The following is a 23,482-nucleotide window of genomic DNA, read 5'->3' as shown; positions in this document are numbered from 1 at the left end:
CTCCCACTTCCTTGCCCTGGCACTGGCTGATGATGCATTTGATGCAAGAGACATCAACTCAGTTGAAGATGTGCTCCACATTTAGGTTATGGCACCCTATAACAGCCTGCATTTGAAATGGAAACCCCACATGCTCAATATCCCTGTGTTCCGTTGACCGTACACACTGCAGAGGGAATTCAGATCTCTCCAGACAAAGCTCTGCCCTATTTTAGGCGAAATTGCATCAGGGAAGAAGAGAAGTGGACATAGTCACCATGTCGAGAACTCGAGAACAGTTTCAGGTGCGGCACAGCTGGGCCAGGTGACACTGGCAGTGGGGCTCAAGGGGAAGAGATGGGTACGGCACACACGAAACAAGAGAATTATGAGGAAAGAAAGAGAAAAGAGGGACGATGGAGAGAAGATATTCGAGCGGCGGGAGGAGGGGAGTTATATAGTCCAAGGAAGCGGCGATGTTGCGCTAACCTCGATCAGGATGGCGCTAAACCCAATCCCTCATGATACGGTATACCTAGGTATAATATCACCGAAGGGAAATTGCATATTATCAGGATGGGGAGAGTGATGAATATCTGTCTTATTGCATCCGTGAGGCGACAGTTTTCTGGTAGGCCGGACATGAACATTGTATATTGGAATTGAGATCTCGACGACTCCACACCCTCCCTCCCCCTTACATATTATTGTAGGTATGTAAATTTGTCGGGATATCGAGATTTATGCCATTTCTCGTCAAGCACGAAGACATTTTTTTTTTCTTGGGCTTTAATGTATCGACGGTATCGGTGACCTGAGTGTTCTCCATTGCTTCCTTGACACCGTAATTCCTGCTCTCTGGGTTAGGTAATGCGAAGCACCTGAGAGAGCATCTCCGTCGGTGGACAACGGTGTGGTCTGTCCAAAGATAATAGCTTTGTGATGTGCTGGCAGTACTAAAAGTCGGGCTAATGGCCTGTATCAGCAGGATATGTACGTTCTTTTATAGGTTGATGAAGAATAAGGATCGGCACCATCAGGACCCAGAGTGATGAGAAAGAACAGAGCCACCTGGACGTGTTAATAGGAATGACCCCAGCCCTTAGGGTGAGCGACAATAACGGTGAAGAGTGACGGGGAGGATAGGAGAGCCAAAGTCGACAGATATAAACAACCTCTACCTTCACGGCGCTTGTAGAGGTAAATCGAAAAGTTCGGATATCACTTGAGGCTGAGGGGAAGTTTCGGATATATGAAGAAAGATCCGCCGTCCGTAAGGCATGGAGGGAATCATTGCAATCAACTCCAAAAAGACACAATGTTTATTATGAACTTTATTTTTTCTCTTTTCACTATCATCAACACTGGACAACGTAGGTTTCTGGGCAGACAAATAGTGCCTGATAAATAAAAATGGTAAGGAGTAAAAGCAATACGACAAATTTGATCAGAAAAAATAAATGAACAACCATAAAGAAGACTGCAACATATATATATATATATATATGTATATGGGTATATTCGTGAAATGTACTGCTACAAACCCATAAACATATGTGTCTCATTGCTTATATGCATATCTATATAGAAGAATATACAAAAAATCTATCCACCTACTCCCCTCCTACTAGGTTCAGGACAACAGGGAACAGCAATAGAGATCAGAAACGAAACCAACTAACCACCGAATGAAAACAAAAGGCGGGAAAAAATAGGAGAATCAAAGTTTAGCCGTTGGGGTGTAGAGTTTGTTGGTCTTTGACATGGCTTCAACAGCCTCTTTCTCGATACGAGTTAGAAGCTCTTGGCAGGTGGGGATATCGTGGATCAGGCCGATAACTTGACCAGCAGTCCAGACCTATATTAGATGTTAGAAATACAGATCCACAGGCATTCGTGGCAGCCACAACATCAACAGAACGAATACATACACCATGGTCAACATCACCATTGATGAACACTTGTCGTCCGCGCTTTCCACTGACAAATGGAGCAATCTGCGAGAAGTCATCCGAGGTCGCTGCCTTCTCGATCTTGTATGCCTCCTTGGCAACCTTGTTATTGAAAAGGCGGCTGGTATTTCTCCATCTCCGCAGGAGAAGTTGGGTATCTTCCTCGCTAGCATTCACAATAGCCTTCTTCACATTCTCATGAATGGGAGCCTCGATAGTGGCCATGAATCTCGTGCCCATATTGATACCCTCCGCGCCCAACGCCAGTGCAGCAGCTAGACCGTATCCGTCCGCAAATCCACCGGAGGCAATGAAAGGGACGCCAAGTGACTGACGCGCGCGGTTGAGCAGGATAAAGTTTGTGATATCATTCTCACCGACGTGGCCTGCGCACTCGAAGCCGTCGATGGAGAGGAAATCGACACCCAGTTTCACGGCAGATTTGGCATGTCTGATCGTAGTGCATTTGTGCAGAATGATGATATTGGCTTTCTTCAGCTGGGAGATGACCGGCCCGGGACTGTTTCCGGCTGTCTCGACGATGCGGACTCCCTCGTCGATAATCACCTGGGCGTAGGCGGCGTAATCTGGTGGGACGAGGGCGGGAAGGAGAGTGAGATTCACGGCAAAGGGCTTGCTGGTCATGGTGCGACATCTGCGAATTTCCTTGCGGAGGTCTTCTGGGGTTGGTTGGGTGAGGGCAGTAAGCTGGGAGAACCATATGTCAGTGGAACTGGATGTGCTGTGTCCATGAATATGAATATATTTTTTTCTTCTTGCTTCCCACGGTGGAATAAACAAGATCTCTCTGTGTCTGTTTAGTATGTATTTGAGGCTGGGGATTTACGTACAATTCCGAGGCCGCCAGCATTGCTCACTGCAGAGGCAAGCTCAGCGTAGCCAACCCATTGCATTCCACCCTGGACTACGGGAACTGGTAGAAAACGGTAAGCCTGTGAATACCTTAGACTGCGGCAGGCGAAACTAATCAAGCATACCTGTGATACCCAATTTCCGGGTAAGGGCTGTGTTGAAACCCATTCTAAAGAAAAGGGATTGAGGGCGGGGAGGGGATGGTGGTGAACAAAGAGCCCCCTCTAATCTATCAGGACTCTATCAACAAACAAAACCAGACACCAGGGAGGGATTAGTCTAAGAAGCACACAAGAGAAGCGGATGAAGATCTGAAGATATATGAATATCGCAGCTCCTTCCCCCCTGCAGAGAGCTCTTTTGGATGAACAACTTTGTATTTCCTCTCCCCCAGGCTTGGATTCTTTTGCGGTAGAACCGAGAGCCGAGGTTCAACTTTTCACGTGGACACACAGAGGTCACGTGGAATTTTCTTGTGCCGCGGGCGTCGCTTTGGCCGAGTATGAAACTCGATTAATCATCAAGAGCGTACTCAGTTTATCCATAGAATAGTGTAACTAACCTAGGTTCAAAGCAGTGATTAGAAGATTGAGATTCTGGATTGAATCAGCTAATGGTGAGGTAGGAATAACAATAGGGCTCTGTGGTTTGGATGGCATCATTTTGTTTGTATTGGACACAGTGTGCAGAGCAACAATGTTTGGTTGACTTGGTGTTGCCCTACGATTGAATATTTCAAGAGGGACTGAAGAGAAGATGGGCCAGTAGATATAAAGGTTGTCTGTAAGGTGCTACAATTCAGCTGCCAAATAAGTATTAATTAGAAATAATATGAATAAAATGGTAGTGTTGGCTGATGGTTGTACATTTGGGCTATTAGATAATATATCGTGGAGTAACAACAGGAATTCTTTTGGCTTTCGAGGAAATTTCCTTTGTACAACCTTGTTGCATCGAAGTGCCTTTGAGCTTTACTATTGACATCTTCAAATAGTAAATTGGGGTAGAGGTGAATAGCCATAGCTCCAAATCCATTCCACATATATCTGATCTATTTATCCATCCCGTATACAAACGCACACACCACACACACACACACTCACTCACACACACACTTACCACACAAAACCCTTTCCACGATAAAGTATATGGGAAAATTCCATTTAATCGCCCCATCTTATCATATTAAGGCCAAGCTTGTCCTGCAATTCATCATGTAACCCTGATATGAAACCCTCTTCTCTCATTGACAGAAAGAAATGGGCGATTAACGACAGGTCGAAGATTCAAAGAAAGATATCTCTTCTTCTGAGGAAACCCCGTTGTTTTCATCCAGGAGTCAACGACAGAAAGCCGCAACTATTTAGCGGATGGTTTCGCCATTTGACATCTGTGTCATGCCATTTCCACCACCAACACTGGAGTACAGTAGAATTGGGGGTAGGGGTAAACGATGCAGGCTGAGGTCCTTAACGAAAGGAAGAGAAAAAGAATGGAAGAAAAAGCATGATGAAAGAGGTTAGGGTTGCCCGAAAGAACGACGGACAATCGTTGTTCCGAGTAGTAATTGGAGGCCTGTGGTTGGTCAGGCTGAACTGTGCGCGGTTGCAAAAGGCCGAGGTTCTTCCCGTGATTTCCTTCCAACTTCTGCCGAATGTTTCCTTGACAGCGACTGATATATTGATTCATTGACATCGATTGATTGGGATCGATTGCCAGCAGAAGTTTGTTGACATAAAGGGCGTTGCTGAGCCCCCCAAATCATATCACCATATCACCATGTTTCCCCAAAGAGTTGCTCAGCAGTCGTTGCGACGGCGTAAGTAACCAGTGAATTCGTACACTAATGCCCTGTGGGATGTAGAATGGCTGAAGGCGAGAGAGAGAAGATAACTGACAGACGAAATAGTTGCTGCCCACAATCCCTCTCAACTGAGGATAGCCGTTTCGAGAATCGCAGCTCCCGTGGCCATTGCGACCGGCAACCATATTCAGACCAGGTCAGTTCGCCTCGATTAAGCACCAATCATATTTACATTTCCACATCAACACATCAAACAAACGCAACGGCGAAAAAAAAAAAAAAAAAAAAAAAAAAAAAAAAAATCATACCTGACACCTCTGTCTCTCTCTCACACATACACAGATCTACGACCTCATCCACAACCGAAGACCCATCCCAAATTCTCCCCCGCCAGCGCCTCAATCGCCCCGTCTCCCCACATCTCAGCATCTACCAGCCCCAGGTAACCTGGGTCCTCTCCTCCCTCAACCGCATCACCGGCGTCGCTCTAGCCGGCAGCTTGTACATCTTCTCCTCCTTCTATCTCGTTTCCCCTTTGCTAGGCTGGCATCTGGAATCTCACATGATCGCAGCAGCGTTTGGTGCTCTACCTCTGGCTGCGAAGGTTGGACTGAAGTTCACGGCTGCGGTGCCGTTTATGTTCCATGCCCTTAATGGATGTAGGCATCTTATTTGGGATTTGGGGAAGCAGTTCTCGAATAAGCAGGTTATTGCTGGCGGGTGGACGGTTGTTGGGTTGACGCTTAGCAGTGCGCTTGCGTTGGCTTGTTTTGTATAATTTGAGAGAGATGTGCGTAGGTGTTAAGTTTGTAGTGGGAGATTGGTGGTGCTTGTTTCAATTTTATTAAAGTTTTCCTGCATCGCCAGCTATCTCTCTTTTTTCTCTCGTTTTGTCTCCTGTTGATGTTGGAGTCTGACTGAAGTTTCCTTTTATGTGTCTATATTATTTGCTATGGCATTTTCGATATAAAAATTGCACAGAACTCTCTATTATGCACGTTAACACCATTTTGCTTCAAAGGAGATTTTCTATTTGGGCTTCTTTCCGTCCAACTCGCAACTGTATTTTCATTACATTAAAAGAATGGCTTGCGGAAATTGGGAAATTTTCTTTCGCCATAATGTGCTACCAGAGATTTGATAGCTTTAGCTAGATCATAAATCCTGGGAGATATGACCTTTTGTCATTTCGGTTAAGTACAGACCAAAGATTTCCAAGTTGATAATCGCCACGCCAATTGAATAATTATCCTGCTTAAGAGAGTGGTTCAAAAGCAAAAAAGAAACAGCATGCCTCAGTAAACTAAAATATCCTCTAAACCCGTTTGTAGGTTTCATTGGGGGTGTTATCTATTTTCCTTGAACACAGAAAGGAAGAGAAAACCTGTGGATGAATAAAAATGAAAATCCATAAATAACTTTTCCCATAATATCCCATTAACAACAAGTAGCAAAGAGAAACATTCTGGAAGACGTTGTATTAGTGCTGCCAGTTTCAAGATGTGTCATCCGTGTCATCGCGTTCCCAGGGGACTTCGTAGGGTCATGATCACTGCCAAACAAACCGGAATGATTAGTATTCCCGCATTTATTCTCAATTTGAATGGGATTGATGGATAATATATTATCATAAAGATGGAATACCGAACCAGACGGTAAAATAGGGGAACTCCAGTGGATGATAGAGATGATAAGTTTTCACAGTGAAAAATAACAGGGAAGTTGACAAACTACCCCTAGCAGGAAGGGTAGAAACCATTCGCCAGGATATAATACAGGAGCAGGGCAAGGGTTTATGAACAGTCTCATTGCAGTTCAATTGGGAAAGAGTAATTTTTGAGATCACTGACTTAGCTGTATGTATACGGTTTGAATTTATATATCAAACGGGACTTGGGGGGGGGTTTGGAGGGTATGGGCGTGGTGAAGGTGGATCTTGGACGGAGAACACTGAATTGCTAGCTAAGACCGTGCTTGAGGGGCCGTACCCTAACGCATATGGTGTGCTTGGATATCGATAGTTCGATTGTGGAAGGCATGAAATGTTCATTCGGTGAATTGGAAAACTTATAGAATTCCCGGCAGCCATTTGAAAGGTGGTGAAAGACTTGATTTGTTGGACGAGTAAGAGGATTTGATTTGAATGATTAGGTTTGCTGAGCAGGTACGTAGTGAAGACGTTGAGATGGAAGTTTTGAGTTAGACAAAAGGATTAAATGAGGAAAACGAGCGACAATATCCTTGTTGTTCTTGATAATGAAGGTAGCAGAAAGAAGTTGCGAGATGCGGGGATCACTGGCAGTTTTATATCACTTATGCATGTTGGAAACTGGCAATCTTAAAAACCAAGAGCATGCGGTGGTATCCGCCTAGGCTATCTAATTCAGAGATTGATTCCATGCGCATTGATGAAGCGAATGTGGAATTAGCAAAAAAAGGACAAAGAAGAGGGGGAAAAATATCCTATGAAATATGCAGGGACCCGTCAAGGCTGAGGTAGTTTCTCCGTGTAACTAGAGGAATAGGCTCCACCAGCCGTGAGACGCATATTCCGTTGGCGAAATGCACAAATGCCAATGTCCCAGTCTCGAAATATGGGGTCTCTTAAAATAAAACAAAAAGAGAGAGGGGGGGGGGGTGGTTTGAACCTGGTACCTGACTAACTCCTGATAGAATCCAGGTGGAGAAGCCAGAAAATTATGCCAATGAGCTCGTCCGGCAAGTGTGAATACGAGAATATAAATCATACGCCTTGACATGAGAAATTGAGTTGACATATTAGTAGTCCATAACAACGAAGCAATGAGTGGGTAAATGCGTGGAGGCCTGGAGTGGCAATAGGCCATTTGTAAGTATCCGAAGTATAGACTTCGAGATCGGAAGTAATTCGTCCAAGTCAACAGCAATAGTATACATGATGGGAAAATGTACATATCCTGCAGTTCCGGAGAAGGAAGATCAGTGCAGCATACGGGAGTAGCCTCCTGGTGTGACAGCAAAAACGGAACAAATGGCCCAGCAATATTGTGTCCAAAAGCTGGGTTCAGCGGGGAATCAAATTCATGCAATAACAGAGCAAGGGAGGAAAAACAAAACGGAAAATATAAAAAGGCTTTCTAGAACACTAATATCAAAGTGTTCTATCTCTCTCCCCCTGTATTGGGCCTCTCTACCCGAAATTGCTGCAACTGTGTTGTCCCTGCAATAGGATGGGGCAAAGTTGTCAGCCTTTAAACCCGTACAGGAGAGATGCAGGAAATACATAACAAGAAAAGAGGAAGACAACAAGCCAATAGATAGAATGTAACCCATCTTTGACACGTGTTGCCATAATTATTATCCAATCTTTCCATGAATTTGAAATCCGAATTCTAATAAGATTAGTATTCCAGGCGGTTGTCCGCCGGTGTATCGTCACCATCATCAAAATTTGATCTGCCAACTGAGAGATGGAACTTCTCAAGCCTTAGTAAACGTCAGAGCATGGCCGCAAAGCAACATCTCGTTAACTCTCATTCGACCTAGTCATGGAATGGCAGCAGAAGTTGAATCTGACGCGCTGAACTGGAGAAGCACGGGAGCTGTCCGACCTAAGAGCTGGCCTGCAACTATTTAGATAGGGCATCCAATGGCATACCGGAGTTGCATCTACCTGTACTATAGTTGACAGCTTGACCATAAACGGGAGTTTGACAAGGACTTACAGCACTATCAAGAGCAGATTGATGACGACCCTTTTTTGCAATGTTAACTAACATGTTTCGTGGAAGTTGTTAAGTTAGGGCAGGGTTCCCGATCGGGATTAGTCCGGGATCGCCGAAAATCTTCCCCAAGATCTATCAAAAGTGATCAGCCCAAGCCGCGACTCAATTTACACCCAACACCCCCAGATGCTATTCTTCTGCCTCCGATGATATCGAAGATACCTGGCCAGGCTTTTGCTGCACTGACGCGGCTAGGGCGCTGGCATGCTCCTTCTTCTGCTCTGTCAGTTTGCTCTCGGACCACAACTCATCATATCCGACGACGTGGACTGTCCTCCGCTACAAGCCCGGAGGTTTCAGAATCACCAGCAGCGCCCAGATGGAAAGAGACACCGCCTTCTATGAAGGCTCCCGTACGGCTGCGGGGGAGCCCGGAGATCCCAGAATATCCCGTCAATTCAGATCCGACAATCCTGGATCGGTTCTACATTCGAATGCTCGGCCCCGAAGGTGACAAAATGCTTAGTGACGAGGTCAAATGGCAAATTGTTACGCATAAAAGCTTTGACCAGGGGCGGAGAGGCTTCAATGAGAGATTATCTTACTTGGGTATGCTCAATGTTTTCCAAATATTTCTTTTCTTTTAAACAGCCGTTTGCTGAATTAAATATCACAACAGGCAAGCAAATAGTGCAACTACAGGCTTCACTCTCCCTTCTAGAAAGCGCGTCAACTTCTTCTCCGAAGCAAGAAGATCCTTATGGGCGTGCTCCGTTTGATCATCCATCTTTGCAGGGCTTGGAGGTTCTCACGCAAGACAACAAGAACATGAAGTTAAACCGGACGAAGATTGCACAACTCGCACATCAGTATAAGCTGGAGGAGGTTCTGAGATGGGTACCAAGATATGTATGGAAAATGCCCTACAGACTTTTACAGGCCATCACATACTGACTAATTGTTTTCAGCGCAATGATCTTGTGGAATCGGGGTTGGAAGTTGTCCTAACGCAGGCAATATACGCAGTGGTTGGTGCAGTTGCGCTGGAAAAGGGGGGAGTTGTTGCCAATCAAGTAGCAAGGGACTCTGTACTGAAGCCTTTGGGATTTGAGGTTGGCATGCCATGAGGGTTTTATAGGGCTTTGTTTGCTACAGGATACTGCATTTTTGGACGGCGTTTTTTTCACTTGTATTAGAATTTACATTTCAGCTATTCAAGTATAACAGGATTTCAATATATATGTTTTTTATTGTTCATTTCAACGGCTTATAAACCTAGCAATTTTCTGTCCATTGCATATATATCTATTACAAATTTATGTCTGATCCCTCTGACACCGCCCGCGTAACCGAAATATACACAGCCAGTTCTTATGGAATCCCCGTTGTTCAGTCTGCACACCACCTTATCGCAAGAATCAGCAATGGCATAACCCGAGAGTTGAGCACTGGCAGAAAGCCAGAGTCAGTTACAGGGAAAAATTCATGGTGATTTTTTTACGTTGACTTGCACTGTCTTTTGGGTGCGCGATAATGTAACAAAGAGAACGGAAAAAGGATTCAAGTAAAAGAGAATTTTTATGGAGAGCAAGGGCGCTAGTCTGCATTTGGCCATAGTGTCATTTTGCAGAGGAGGAGAAGAACGGACAAAGACACTGAACAAGACATTTGATATTTCGAATTGCTACCTGTTGATGAATAACAACATGCGCTCTTCGATATTGTGTTCTGACTGATACCCTCCTGGCTTTTTACATGTCACCTTCGATGGCTCAATAAGCTCATAAATCAGATGAACGTTCCCAACCTCCATTGTTGACCGACTCCTTTGATACCCAACCCCACCCACATCATGGCGTCTGCGATATTTTTCCTGGACCTGAAGGGCAAGGTATGGTGGTTTCGGTCAAATATGTGGCTGAGAGCATACGAGAGCTCGTCGTATCCGCTCACTACGATCGTGTTTTGGGGGGGATTTTAGCTAACGGTTGTTCGATTCAGACCCTTCTTGCCCGCAACTATAGAGGAGATATTCCCATGTCCGCAGTCGAGAAATTTCCTATCCTCCTTAGCGAAGCAGAGGAAGAGAGCTCTGCTGTTCCTCCATGCTTTTCTGATGAAGGCATAAACGTACGTTGACTCCGTTTCTTGATATGGCTGGTCGCATTATGGTATACCCTGCTCCTATCTCTCGCAAGAGCCTATATTTACGACTATTCGGAACTGCTAGTATCTTTATATCCGCCATAGCAACCTTTACGTCCTCGCGTTAACGAAACGGAATACAAATGCAGCAGAAATCTTGCTTTTCCTACACAAGATCGTCGAGGTCTTCACCGAATACTTCAAGGAGCTGGAGGAAGAGAGTATCAGAGATAACTTTGTTATCATTTATGAATTGCTCGACGAGATGATGGACTTCGGCTACCCGCAAACTACAGAGTCTAAAATATTGCAAGAGTATGCATTTTGTTATGCTATCGTTCCACCAAGCAAGATAATACTTGCACCAGCAATCTCCTGGCGCAGTCCCGGGCTAACTCTAATTTCAGGTACATAACGCAAGAATCACATAAACTTGAGATACAAGCACGGCCTCCGATCGCTGTTACGAATGCCGTGTCATGGAGAAGTGAAGGAATCCGATACCGCAAGAATGAAGTGTTCCTGGACGTGGTGGAATCCTTGAACCTTCTTGTATCCGCCAATGGCAACGTTCTCCGATCCGAAATTCTGGGGGCCATCAAAATGAAGTGCTATTTAAGTGGTATGCCAGAATTGAGACTAGGTTTGAACGATAAAGCAATGTTTGAAACAACAGGCAGGGCAACGAGGGGTAAGGCTGTTGAAATGGAGGACGTAAAGTTCCATCAATGCGTTCGATTATCGCGGTTTGAGAACGACCGGACCATCAGCTTTATTCCTCCCGACGGAGAATTTGAACTTATGAGTTATCGTTTAAATACTCAAGTGAAGCCTCTCATTTGGGTTGAATGTGTGGTGGAGTCTCATTCAGGTTCACGCATTGAATACATGCTTAAGGTAAGCACATGCCTTAATTGCCTAGGCATACAGCCCCGTTCTGGAATACGTTAGTCTTATGGATACATAGGCCAAAGCCCAGTTCAAACGTCGGAGTACCGCGAACAATGTTGATATTTTAGTCCCCGTTCCAGAAGACGCTGATTCTCCGCGATTCCGAACTAACATCGGTTCTGTCCACTACGCACCAGAGAAATCTGCAATAATATGGAAGATCAAACAATTTGGTGGAGGAAAAGAATTTCTGATGCGTGCTGAGCTAGGATTACCGTCAGTGAAAGGCGACGATGAACATGGAGGCGGTATGACAGGTGGATTTGGAGGTAGTATGGGAGGAGCTGGACAGACTGGGAAAGGCAAACGTCCCATCAATGTCAAATTTGAAATTCCATATTTCACCACCAGTGGAATCCAAGTCCGTTACCTGAAGATCATTGAACCTAAGGTAAGTGGCATGTCAGACTTTTTTTTCCCCCGTTTCTTTTTTGCTTTTTCCTCTCTCTCCACGCTTTCCTGCACGGCGCAAGGTGCCAATTACCCGAATTCGGACACTTGCATTCTGATCATGACCTTGCACCTGCATCACTGGATTCATCAAAACATCGGCATCTGAATCCCAAATTCCTAATCGCAACCATCCCTGCCCCTTTGTCCTCCCAGTCAGCAAGCACCAACTGATTTCCGCTTGTAGCTCCAATACCCATCGCTCCCATGGGTACGATACATCACACAATCAGGCGATATTGCGGTCCGCCTTCCTGACGTGCAATGATGTAGCTAGTCAACAAACAATGCAACTCGCACAAAACACGGACCCCAAGGCCAGAAGTAATGTGCAAAAGAGCCCATCTTTTTACAATGCTCTGAATCCAACTTGTTTCCTTGAATCCCATCAGCGGGTAAGGGCCAAATCATTACATCCATGCGTTTTATTAACTGCTGCTTCACCGCCTTAGCAAGGACAAAGCCACCATTTTACCCATTTCAGCTAGTTGCACCCTTACCAATACATGTACAATTAGGCCCAATAACTGCACTACCTACAGTGGGGGGCCTTGAGATTAAAACCCCCCCTTCCGCCGAGATCGTCCTAACTATATTGCTCATTAACTAGCATAGGAGAATATGATTAATACTTTATATACCCCCTTTCTGCCTCTATGACTGCCTTCACCCGGTGAGGCATTGTAGTAGAGAGATATAGAATTCTATCATCAATGGCCTCCCATTCCTCCTTAGCTGCCTCTATTAATGCTATCTTTGTGGCTTCTGTACCTTGTGCATGCTCCAGCTCTGGATGCAGATTATATATCTCCTTCAGCGGCGCCCAGAGATTCTCTTCATGATTCAAATCAGGAGAACAAGGATGCCAAGGCATGATCTTTATATTCATCTCCTCAAGAACCTCCTTAACCACCTGAGCTGTATGAACCCTGGCTCCATCATGCATAAATATATCTCCATCCTTCACAAATTCAGGTAAAAAGGCTCTATATACATCCTTTATAACCCTTGAAGAAAATCCTCTTGGAGCCTCAGGATCCTCATTCAATGGTAGTAAACCACTGCGTATTCTCTCACCAAATATAGCCCAAAACATCTGCTTAACACCCTTTCCACATCTTGCTGTATGAACATCTCCATGAACAAGCTGCTCCCCTGGCCAGTGGAATGTTCATATAGGTCTTATACCCTCTCCTCTTCAACTGTGCATTCATCAGACCATTTGACTCTTTCCCAATCACAGACTTGATAATGTTTGTACCGGTGATGACCTCATGATGAGGCTGTATTTCAGGGCGTCTGCATTGTCTCCATTTCTGTAGACTCATATGATGTAAAAACTTCTGAAGAGATCGAACTTTAATAGCATCATCCATACTGGCAAGATGATCTTGTTGACTTATATGAGGATTCCCCAGCACTTGATTATATAGATTATCCCTGTTGTTCCTCTGTAATCTTATATGGAGCACCAGAGTGAGACTTGAATTCATTATTAGGGCGTGAAGCTTCCCGTCAGATAGTGATTTTGATGATTCCAAGAGGAATATCTGAATGATGATTATGAATATGTTTATATGACCATCTAATTTACTTCAATTCACATATATGTGATTGTGCTCTGCGTCGAACTCTAAGACAGATATATGGCATCCGTAGTTCTCGGGTTTCAGGTAGGAGAACATCAATCTTCACCAGCCATGCTGTTCACCCCTCCCTTCGATTTCAGCTCGCACACTCTCTTTTTTGCAGTCAAAGGGAACACCAAAGAAATGATCTTTTTGGGGGCCATAAAACAAAGAATGTTGTTGAACGGCGTTAATGCCGGCACCTTGTGGTTGCAAGGTGGTGATGAAACCAACACTCCACATGAAACATCCAGTCGATGCTATGTGGGAAACATCTTCCGGGTTTGTCGCGGGAAGCCAGTCCTGCTTAAAGTCACAGTAGACATAGTGGTAGCCGGAATATGATTGTGTTGGTTGTATAATAAAATTTCAAAGCTTGGTAGGTGAGACGGGAACTTTGAACTACGAAGACATGCGGAAGATATTTCAAAAATCGATGGCTGTTTGGTGTGAAAACTAGTGAGGATTAATCACTACAATGGATGCATATACTAAAGTAATTGAAATGAACCCACTAAGCTTTTAGAACAGATTTAAAATTCAGATTGACAGGAAAAGATCTAAACCTAGATCCAAGATTGACAAGTGGCCATTTGCTTCAAGAAATTCTGTTCGGTTATTATGCATCGATGACAAAAAATTTCCCGACTTCATCGAAATTCATGAGCGCAGGAAAACTTCCCACCTCGCCCTTTATGTCACCTTTAGGTCATAAAATTGGCTATGCTGGAGAAAATTAAGAAATGGCATCGATCATGATATGTTGGAAATAAAACCATGTCCATCACCCTTCCAGTTGTTCATTTCCATCGCCCTCTCAAAAAGCCTTTGGCGCAACAGAAAAACGTCTATGTGGTTACCTGACGAAAGTGATAATTGTCGAGGGTAAAATCGAACCCATGAGGACAGGAAATCTACGTGACAGTCGAAAAGAAGAGTTGGTATCCAAGAACTTCTAATTGGCCAGCATTGTTCAGCCCATATAAGTCGGCACCAATATATCATATAGTAAGGGTACATGGAGAATAAAAAACATAACACCCAGGGGAAGCCGCGAAAGTCGCCATTTGGGCTTCATTTCAAAACCGCGAGAAAGGTTGCGGAATCAGAGGAACAGATCTGTGTGGAGTCTGGTTACAATTCGGCATCGCAATGAGAACTCAATTTCAAATACTAAGGTTCTTCCGCAGCATAGCCTGAAGAGCAATCCTCTGGAAAAATGGACCTTGTTCTCTACCCAACGTGGGGCAAAAATACTTGAGTGCGGATGGTGAAACTGAAAGGGGAACTGCATCGTAGCCCCTTCTACCAGCTGGACTAGAATGTTCAGTTGCCTCTGTTGATACGTGCATTCGATGGGAGGTAACTGGGTGGCCAATAGCATATAATGTCAAGGTAAACACCAGTGTGAAGGAATTTAAACGCTATAAGAAGCCTGCTCAGACTTAAGGACAGAGGTAACGAATATAGGATGGTAATTCCATAAGAAAAAAGAAGTTCATAAACACTCCACTTCACAGTCAGAGGAGAAGGGAGGGGAAATATGAGTAACAGAGAGAAGAGGAGGACATCCCATCCTCGATAATAGCAACTTACATCGCCCTCTCTCCAAAGGAAAGACACGTGAATGCAGCTGACATTGGTACAGCAGCAGGTGCACCATGCCCTGCTTCTCCTAGCTAGTTGCCTTCCGGTTGCCTTTCCCTAACTGTTCATCAGTTGACGTAGAAATCTATTCCGGATCAATGGTGTAGGTCAGCTTCCGAGAACAGAAACGCTTCTCAGAGTTAGGCACTTACTAGATTGCTTTTTGTGCTAGCTTTGTACTCCAGTTCATGAAGGAAGGCTCTAGACTTAGTCGAAAGTCATGGGGATGCAATCCCATGCCTTGAGGGTTGAAAAAATAAGAATTGAAATTCGATCCTAAGGCTCCCCTGTTTTGACCACGTTGGCTACGCTGCCACAACGGTTTTCTTTTCTTTGCCTTCTTTCAAAATATCTTGGCCTTGATAGACTTTCATCAACTGGTTATACTATCAAGGTTCCTTGATATATCTGTATCAGTTGATGCATGCCGAAGTCTGAGATGTTTTTCATGCGTGTTGTTCAAGGATCTGCGAAGCGAGACGCATGTTTTCCATGTTATCAATTCCAGAAAGTATGATGCGCGGGTTCGATTGATTTTGGAGGGTTGTTCGACCAGCATGCTCACTTCCCCATGTTGTTTCGTTGAGATGTTCACATTGGAAACAGAGAAGCTCTCTAGCTTGGACCTGTTGGGCGGTTTGGCGCATTTCAAAGCAATCAGTAAACGCAGTGCTGCTTCCGCTAATTACTGAAAAAGGAATAAGGAAAAATCTAGGGCGATGTCTCTAGAATTCCCGACATCATTTCTAGCTTTTGACAGAAGATTCAAGCACTGTGAATTGTTCGAGTCACGATGAACCAATCTGTTTGTCAAGTTCTGGTTAGCTTTTCAAATAAATAACTGAGGGAGGCAGCGCCGCACCAACAACCGAACAGATGGAACGAGTCTTGTTCATATCCAATCTAGTAGAGCTAATCATGGTAGACAACGGACGAGCCGAAGTTTGGAGGTTGAAGATGTTAAAAAAGGGGAGAGGCTAAATAATTAGTTCGGTAGTGCTTAGATATTTAGGTAGTTATTAACTACGTCTGGACACCACATTTACCCCGTTTTGTCCAACAGCTGGCATCTCCAGCTCTTCTGGACTCTTTTGCCCTCTCCGCTCACGACTCATTGGTTTCTCATGCAATGCCATGCCTTCTGCTGTTGTCTGCCACCTAAATACCAATATGGATCTGCTCTCCTACCCTCTTAGTTAACTATATGTTTGCACGGCAATGAGAATTGGATGGGAAAGACATTGTCGTAAGGCCGGCATACTGATATCTATTGTATCACTTCACTTATATCAATTCTTTTATGAGTATCTTGGAATAGGCAGATAATTACAATGCTGGGTTAAGTCTCTGCTTGGATAGAGGAGTCGAAAAGGTTGGATCCATCAATTTTGTCGACAGGCGTAATTCCCACGAGGTTACAATGAGATTTGGGAACAACAGGGTGAATGATGAATCATCTCTTTCATACCAGCTATTGCAGAGAGAATTTTGGACAGAAACTATATTTTCCTAAACACTCTACTGGGTCTAGAAAGTTGAGTTCAGAAATTGAGCCCATTTGAGCTGCGACATCATTGTTTCTTCCAAATGCTTGCCTAAGTATATCCTTCATATATTCAGCCCCCCTAGACTAAGAGTGTTACCTTATTGTCTTATTTAGGTTCTTATGCTGATGGACAGTACTGACTCGCGAGTTTCCTAGGCAAAGGCAAATATCGGAAAACCGGGTGTTCATTTCGATCTCATATTTCTACATGAGAAAGACGCCTGTCTGGAATAATTTATCATTTGGGAAGACGGCAACCTGTTCTCTCTCAAAGACATAGTACAATTTGAATTGCAAAACTAACAAGCAAGAAACGGGATAGGAAATATTCAGCAAACGATAATATGAAACATTCAATTCAATCTAGCCCTCAAATATTTCCTCGTCGCCCTACATAACCTCATTCCAGCAATGCCCACGACCAAGAGCTTTGTCGCAATCGCTTCCTGGGAAGTTTCTCCAGGTTGGGCCGTTTTTCTTGCAATCCGAAAACCATCCGTTGTAGTCCATGCAGGTGTCACTGCGTCGGCTGCATTTTCCATGGATATTGTATTTGTTGCTGCAGTTCGGCCCTCCGTGGTTATTCATGCAGGCTTTTTTCCCGTCGCGTTTCTGAAAACGCCCATGGTCGTGATCTAGGATGACTTTGACACCGAAGTCATATACAAAGGTGTTCCCGTACTGGGCGTGCGGCTTGGGGGCGTTCTCAAGGTAAATGATACCGTCTTTGATTATATTGCCTTCGACTCCGGTGACGTGTGAAGTCTGTTTTCTGCCCAGCACTGAGCAGTCTCGGTGGATTTCTTGGAGATCCAGTTCTCCTAAGTGGTTGGCTTCGTAATGCTTCCCACCGTGTGAGACAATGGCCCCTTCAACAGGGAAATAAATTCGGAAAGTCCCAGTGGGAGGATCATAGAAATAATTGCTTAGCTTTCCCCACTCATTGGGGTTACTCCTGTAGTGCTGATTCAAGTCGTTGAGTTCATGCTCTGGCACCTTGACTTTCTTGAAGCCGATCAACTTGATAGTATTGTTCGGGAGCAGGTATTCGAGTGAGTTAACGAAGCGCTCTTCGAACAGGGTGAGATCGCGTTCGGCGAGGTGGGCTTGCGCAGGGCTCCACGATAATGCGAAAGCCGCAAGGGAGAGGACCTGAGAAAAGGGCGTCTTCATCTTCCTAAGGGATAGAAAGTTTGGCCTATATTGGAATTCAGCAGTCCGAGTTATGAAAGGAAATCAATCTCAATAATGATCCTTGGGTTTCATACAACTGAATGTAGTCTCCGGAGAAGTATGTCCATCTTTATATCTTTCTTTATGACCTTCCATCCTGTAAGGCGCAGCGCTGTTCATCAATTCCAAAAACGAATCTTTGTGTCTCGTCTGCTGGTATCATACCCCATCTACGCAGAATGTCAATCCGCCGTTGTCGTCACTAAATTTAGTACTTATACGACGTGCACGTCGTTCCAACAAAGTATACGAGGTTGTCCGAGAAAACTACAGTCTCCTGGCCCGGTCCAATATCAAATAAGAAGGAAGAGATGTACCCTGGAAATAACCGTCTGCACTCTATTGCGTTATAGGTTTTTAGGTTCTTGAACCAAGGCTGCTCCAACATGGGCGACTTTGCACAGCATTGCCCAATCCACGCAGATCACTAACACGACAAGGACCCAGCGTTAACAATGCTGCATGACACGGCGGCGTTTGAAACGGCTGTTCGTTTAAAAACCAGGATGGTGCTGCAAATCACTCGCATGCTCAGGGCCAATTTCATCTGTGATAGGTTCTATCACAATCGACACTGCCCCAATAGCGTTCAATCTGTGGCTATGTACGCACAGCGAGGTTTTCCATGCACATATATTACGTCCCATATGGATGTTGATGTCACTGCCAATAGAGCCATATGAGAGATTTCGAAAGGAGTGGGGAATACACGGCAATGGCTGAATTCCAGCTGCACTTGAAAGCGGAGAGGTTTACTCACAAATTTGTTAACCCAAGTCGCTAACTCGTCCATCTGGAAATTATTAACTAGTAACTAACTAACTAACTAGTTAGTTAACAAAACTAGTCATCAAAGCCACTGGCATGCATTGGCGGCTCGTAGTTTTGTTTCTCCAAAGCTTTTTTAATTTTGCTCACTCCTGCAAAGATTATTGCTGAGAAGTTATAAACAAGGACACAAAAATCTGTGTTCAATGACATGATATTTCCAGGGAGTTCTTGATCCTGGACACCTGAGAGCCAAGCCGGATCTATCAAGCTGGCACCTTAATTCAACCCTTCAGGTCATGTCTGAATGTATTTCTGCCACCCTGCAAATCAATCTCTTTTAGTAACTTAGCTGACGATTTATATTCTACAATGCATGTTGTACCCTAATTCCTACCCCCAAGGTTTAAACCTTATTACCATGTCAAATAATGTGAATATTGAGCTTACAATATCTGAATTCTTCTCTCAGAAAGGCGTAAATTATGCTACTATTGCTAATAAATATGAAATTTACTACATGAACTACTTTTATGCAGCCTGTTATCAAATTAGTCTACTTCTAAAAAGACCACAGTCTTTATAAAGAAACTTTTAGATTTTCGAAAATAAAATAAAATAAAATAAAAAATAAGGAAAGAAAGAGTTTTTATAGAAATACATTAGCTTCAAAATAATTCTCTTTTACATTATAAATTCTTTAGAATCTTTGGAAATTTATTGAAAACTTAATTAAAAATCATTAAATAATAATTTTTTAATAATTAATAATTAAAACAACTACTAGTAACTTAATTTATATAGTTATATAAACTTATTGTAGTCATTGATTATTGTGATGGCGCCGCTGGCTACGGAAACTGGCATCGTCTGAAAAGGATAATAGAAGTTGCCTAGCAACCGCCCTACGGGAGCTGCCTAACAACGGCCTGGCAACCACTCCGCAAACAACTACCCCGTACAAAAATACCCACAGAAACTGCCTAGTAACGGCCTAGCAACCGCCCTACGGAAAGGGGTGTGTAAACAGAGGCTTCCCCGGGCTCCCGTTTCTTAGAGCATCTTAGTATTTCGTGGAAGTAGCTTACCTAGCTGGCAATCAAACGCCTGTTTACCTGCGCCTAGATTGAAGCCGTGACAATTATATACAAGTATAATAATAATAATAATAATAATAATAATAATAATAATAACAGCTATTGAAAATCAAAGATTAAGTTAAAAATTAGCTTATTTTATTTTAATTATTCAACCAAGAAGTAGCATTTTAATATATTTATATTTATGAAGTAAACAGATATCAGACTATATAACATTTCTCATACAAGTTTAAATTATTATGATTTCATTTACTTTAGTTGTACAAAGTATATGTATAACATCAGACAAAGCTTACATTGATATCTACAAGCCCTGTATGATAAATCCAAGCAAGTCATGTAAGGGGTTACTGAATAAAGATTTATATCTCATGAATAAATGGTACACAATGTGGGGCGCCTCAAAAAGTGGTGAAATATGATTAACTTGAAATTGATCATTCTCACCTTTTGAAATCTCTTGCACAATCTCTGGAGGATGAGCACAGTTAATCCTCTTGATGTTTCGTTGCTTTATGTCTGGTATTGATTGCAGCAATATTGGAAAGCTAAGCCTGCCGACAATCCACGACTATATAACTAGTTATATTGTCAAATATGGTCAATTCCGACGAAAGCGTATGTTAGGATTTTGACACTCTGATTCGAACCAACCATGAGTAAAGAGGAACCTTACGATTTTTGTCAGTTTGTCATTTCTCCTCCCATTTTCTCCGTTACTGACAGTCGGTCTATTCTCACATTCAAACCTTATAAGCTGATTGGCTAGACAGCGATCTGATAAGATCGAGATTATTGATCGTCCAAGTAAGCTTACCCGACTTAAACTTTCGTTATCATCGTCTCCCCTTAACACCAAATGCACACAATACAAAATCAGTGCAAAGTTCTCAGGGCAGCATCTGTAAAACCTGAGTTGGCCACCCCATATTTTAAGCTTTCTTTACACGTCGCTCTGAGGCTTTTTTTTTTCCAATATGGTTTAACGCAAGGCATGTGCTCATCTGCTGATTGATGACGATGATGATGATGATGATAATGATGATAATGATGATAATGCGATATCGTTGTCTACTCCCATTTGACTCTGTAATATTAGTTCTGCATGAGTGTCCGCCATGCTGACTAGCCCAAAGCCGCAATAATAAACTGAAGACACTTGGGTAGATCATATATTCTGATATATCGTGCAATTCAGACATCATTTTGGCTGAGAGGGTATGAAATTGGATAACAGTGTGGCGGAACTCCTGGTGAGAAGAGCCAATTAACCGCAGATATAAACAAAGGAGCTGGGAGAAAGGGGAGTTCTGTGCTGGCTTATGCCTAAGTAGCTAATTGTACGACTTCTCGGAATTATTTGTAGGGCGAAAGGAGTTTTTTCTTGTTAATCTGAAGACGAAACGAATTACCACGCTAAAAATTAGTTGGTTGAAAATGAGTTCAAGGGCTGGAGGAAAATATGTGATGGTCCAAGGAACTTCTGGGTTGGTACAAGGGTAGAATATTTTCACCGCGAGTCGGAGTTAAGACATAGAGAAGGATTGCCGACTTCTGATAAAATTGTGTAGTTATATGTCCTCATAGCTTCCAAGAATCCGAAGAAACTAGTTTCGAGAGAAAATAGCTCTGCAGCTCCAAACGGAATGGGAGGAAAATATGAATTGCGGCAGGATATATGCACATTATTCAACTATTTCTCTGCCATGTTGCACTGTCCATTGCATTGGATTTGTAAAATTCCAATGTGAGTTGGCTCGTTGCTTTGGCAACTTAACAGCTCCGAGGGACCACAATGGCGGGGCAGCATGGCGAAATAAGGGAGAGAAACACAGGGAACCTGGCACTCCTCAATACAAACTTGGTACTTTGAACATAAATCCTGAATTCTAAAAGACGTGAATCACAGAGAGAAGCACAGCAGCACCTTGCCAAGGTGGATAATCAGAAAATATGGATTACAGATCGGGTGGTGGAAATCCTAAGAGCAGTCACTAGTAAGGAGAAAGGTACAGTTCATACATACATACATCCTAGGTACGGGTCAGGAGGTGGTAAAAAATCTGGAACATACACCGTATCCATGTATCCATGTGCAGAACAGCGGTTCATTTAGAATAGTTAGTTTACAATGTGCGGCTTACGTAGCTAGTCAGCTGCTTGGACATATTTCTTTACAGGGTCAGCGCATAACTAACCGCTGTTTGGAAAGTAGACAACCACCTGCGCAGGCGTCCGTAAAACGGTCTAGCAAGTGGTGGGGGTAGGTATCCAGCGCGCTGTGTAGCTAACGCTAGCAAAAACCAGCGAGGCGACTTTTAGTTACTCAGCCTGTTATTCATATCTTTGCTCTTTAACACTTTCCAGACATTCTCAGAATTAACTTCGACCATGATAAAACATCCAACTGTGAACAACCATAGAGCTTTCACCTTCTACCGACCTAGTGCTCTGTGGGTTGGTTGCTCAAATTGCGGTCGATGTGGCGTTCTCGTCCGTGCAGATCCTCGTCTTCAGCATTTATGTTGTACTTCATGTGCGGCTTGGGTTCTAGATGTTGGTGCCTTCTTCACTTTCGTTGTTATTAGTATCTGTGGGCATCTTTCCATGACGCTCTTTTCCAGAACCAATCGGTTGTGCATGCCCGGACTTCGAGTACGCTATGAAGGGTGTTGCAATTGGTATCACGCTGCTTGTTTTGACATATGGATATCGTATTCAGTGGCAGAGTAGTCAAGTTGTGGATTCGGTGGATATTCTACATCAATGCTCTTGGTTTGGGGGGTTCGCAGCCCTCATGGCGAACGAGTTCAGCTGCCTGACTATTAGTTAGTTACTTGTTGATAGCGGGGGCCCTTATTCCGGCAGGCCCGGAATATAACTACTGACATTGCCCACCAAACCTGTACCCTTCCTGGCTTCGAACCGCGTTCTAGGACCAATATCCGGATCGAGCTACTTGAACATTGCTTTTAGTTATCATACCAGTCATCTCTGGAGAAATTTTGGTATCATCATCGTCCTACCCGATGGCAAATACAGTCCCTGCTACCAGCTTGGAATATGGTCGATGATCGCCTCTCATTGACTTGAGGCCATCTTTATTAACATCACAGGTTTCCTGCTTTATGGAGGTAATCTGTGCCGATATCATTGTATATTCTATGGAAAGGGACTTTGTATTTTTTTTTTTTTTTTTGGATATATTTAAGAGGATCATTCGCTCGTGTATATTCCTTTGCAGCTACCTCACCACCTTCTTATAGTTGTCAATTCACAGCCAGTCATTGGCTATGACCAGGATCATTATTCTAATCGCAACACATAAAAGCTTAGGTCTTTAGGGTTCAAAGAAGTAAAATGAATACCTTTGCCTGATGCCAAGGGAACGATGACCGCGGGAACTTGAAAGATGATATATATCACTCAGGTAGATATGGTCGCCAAGGTCTGCGAGTCGACACATTGGAATGTGCAAATATAGTTACAGTAAGAAAAAGAATGTGACATATAATGTGCGGGCATCTATCGAGTAATAGTCAAGGGACAGGTAAGAATACACGTGTTGGTAATAACTAATCTATGGAAGGGAATATATTGGAAATGATGATGGATGTGCTAATGTATTTCACAATATAACATGTATCTAGACTCAAGGAGGAAGAGAAGATAGAATAAGCCAAAAAAAAAGGGGGGGGGAAA

At 43.5% G+C, this 23,482-nt stretch overlaps 5 protein-coding genes across 5 annotated transcripts; 3 read left to right on the top strand and 2 right to left on the bottom strand.

The window, feature by feature from the left end:
• Positions 1–1,699: 1,699 nt before the first annotated feature.
• PADG_07471 (uncharacterized protein) lies at positions 1,700–2,972 on the bottom strand (the record flags this gene model as incomplete). The annotated part of the gene is made up of 4 exons (XM_010764449.1): positions 1,700–1,837; positions 1,911–2,639; positions 2,783–2,865; positions 2,930–2,972. The coding sequence occupies 4 exons, from the start codon at positions 2,970–2,972 to the stop codon at positions 1,700–1,702; spliced, it is 993 nt and encodes a 330-aa protein (XP_010762751.1).
• Positions 2,973–4,583: 1,611 nt separating this feature from the next.
• PADG_07470 (succinate dehydrogenase, cytochrome b556 subunit) lies at positions 4,584–5,386 on the top strand (the record flags this gene model as incomplete). Its single annotated transcript, XM_010764557.1, has 3 exons — positions 4,584–4,623; positions 4,714–4,804; positions 4,951–5,386. 3 exons carry the CDS (start codon positions 4,584–4,586, stop codon positions 5,384–5,386), a joined length of 567 nt encoding a protein of 188 aa, XP_010762859.1.
• Positions 5,387–8,518: 3,132 nt separating this feature from the next.
• Positions 8,519–9,439, top strand: PADG_07469 (uncharacterized protein; the record flags this gene model as incomplete). Its single annotated transcript, XM_010764448.1, has 3 exons — positions 8,519–8,921; positions 8,992–9,221; positions 9,281–9,439. 3 exons carry the CDS (start codon positions 8,519–8,521, stop codon positions 9,437–9,439), a joined length of 792 nt encoding a protein of 263 aa, XP_010762750.1.
• A 725-nt stretch (positions 9,440–10,164) lies between these two features.
• Positions 10,165–12,126, top strand: PADG_07468 (uncharacterized protein; the record flags this gene model as incomplete). The annotated part of the gene is made up of 6 exons (XM_010764447.1): positions 10,165–10,203; positions 10,314–10,442; positions 10,543–10,772; positions 10,865–11,354; positions 11,425–11,799; positions 12,046–12,126. The coding sequence occupies 6 exons, from the start codon at positions 10,165–10,167 to the stop codon at positions 12,124–12,126; spliced, it is 1,344 nt and encodes a 447-aa protein (XP_010762749.1).
• A 4,943-nt stretch (positions 12,127–17,069) lies between these two features.
• On the bottom strand, positions 17,070–17,852 carry PADG_07466 (uncharacterized protein; the record flags this gene model as incomplete). The annotated part of the gene is made up of 1 exon (XM_010764446.1): positions 17,070–17,852. The coding sequence occupies one exon, from the start codon at positions 17,850–17,852 to the stop codon at positions 17,070–17,072; it is 783 nt and encodes a 260-aa protein (XP_010762748.1).
• Positions 17,853–23,482: the final 5,630 nt, after the last annotated feature.

Source organism: Paracoccidioides brasiliensis (genome assembly GCF_000150735.1).
Source record: "Paracoccidioides brasiliensis Pb18 unplaced genomic scaffold supercont2.11, whole genome shotgun sequence".
In the NCBI taxonomy this organism is placed as follows: domain Eukaryota; kingdom Fungi; phylum Ascomycota; class Eurotiomycetes; order Onygenales; family Ajellomycetaceae; genus Paracoccidioides; species Paracoccidioides brasiliensis.
This window is presented reverse-complemented; position numbering and strand designations above follow the sequence as displayed.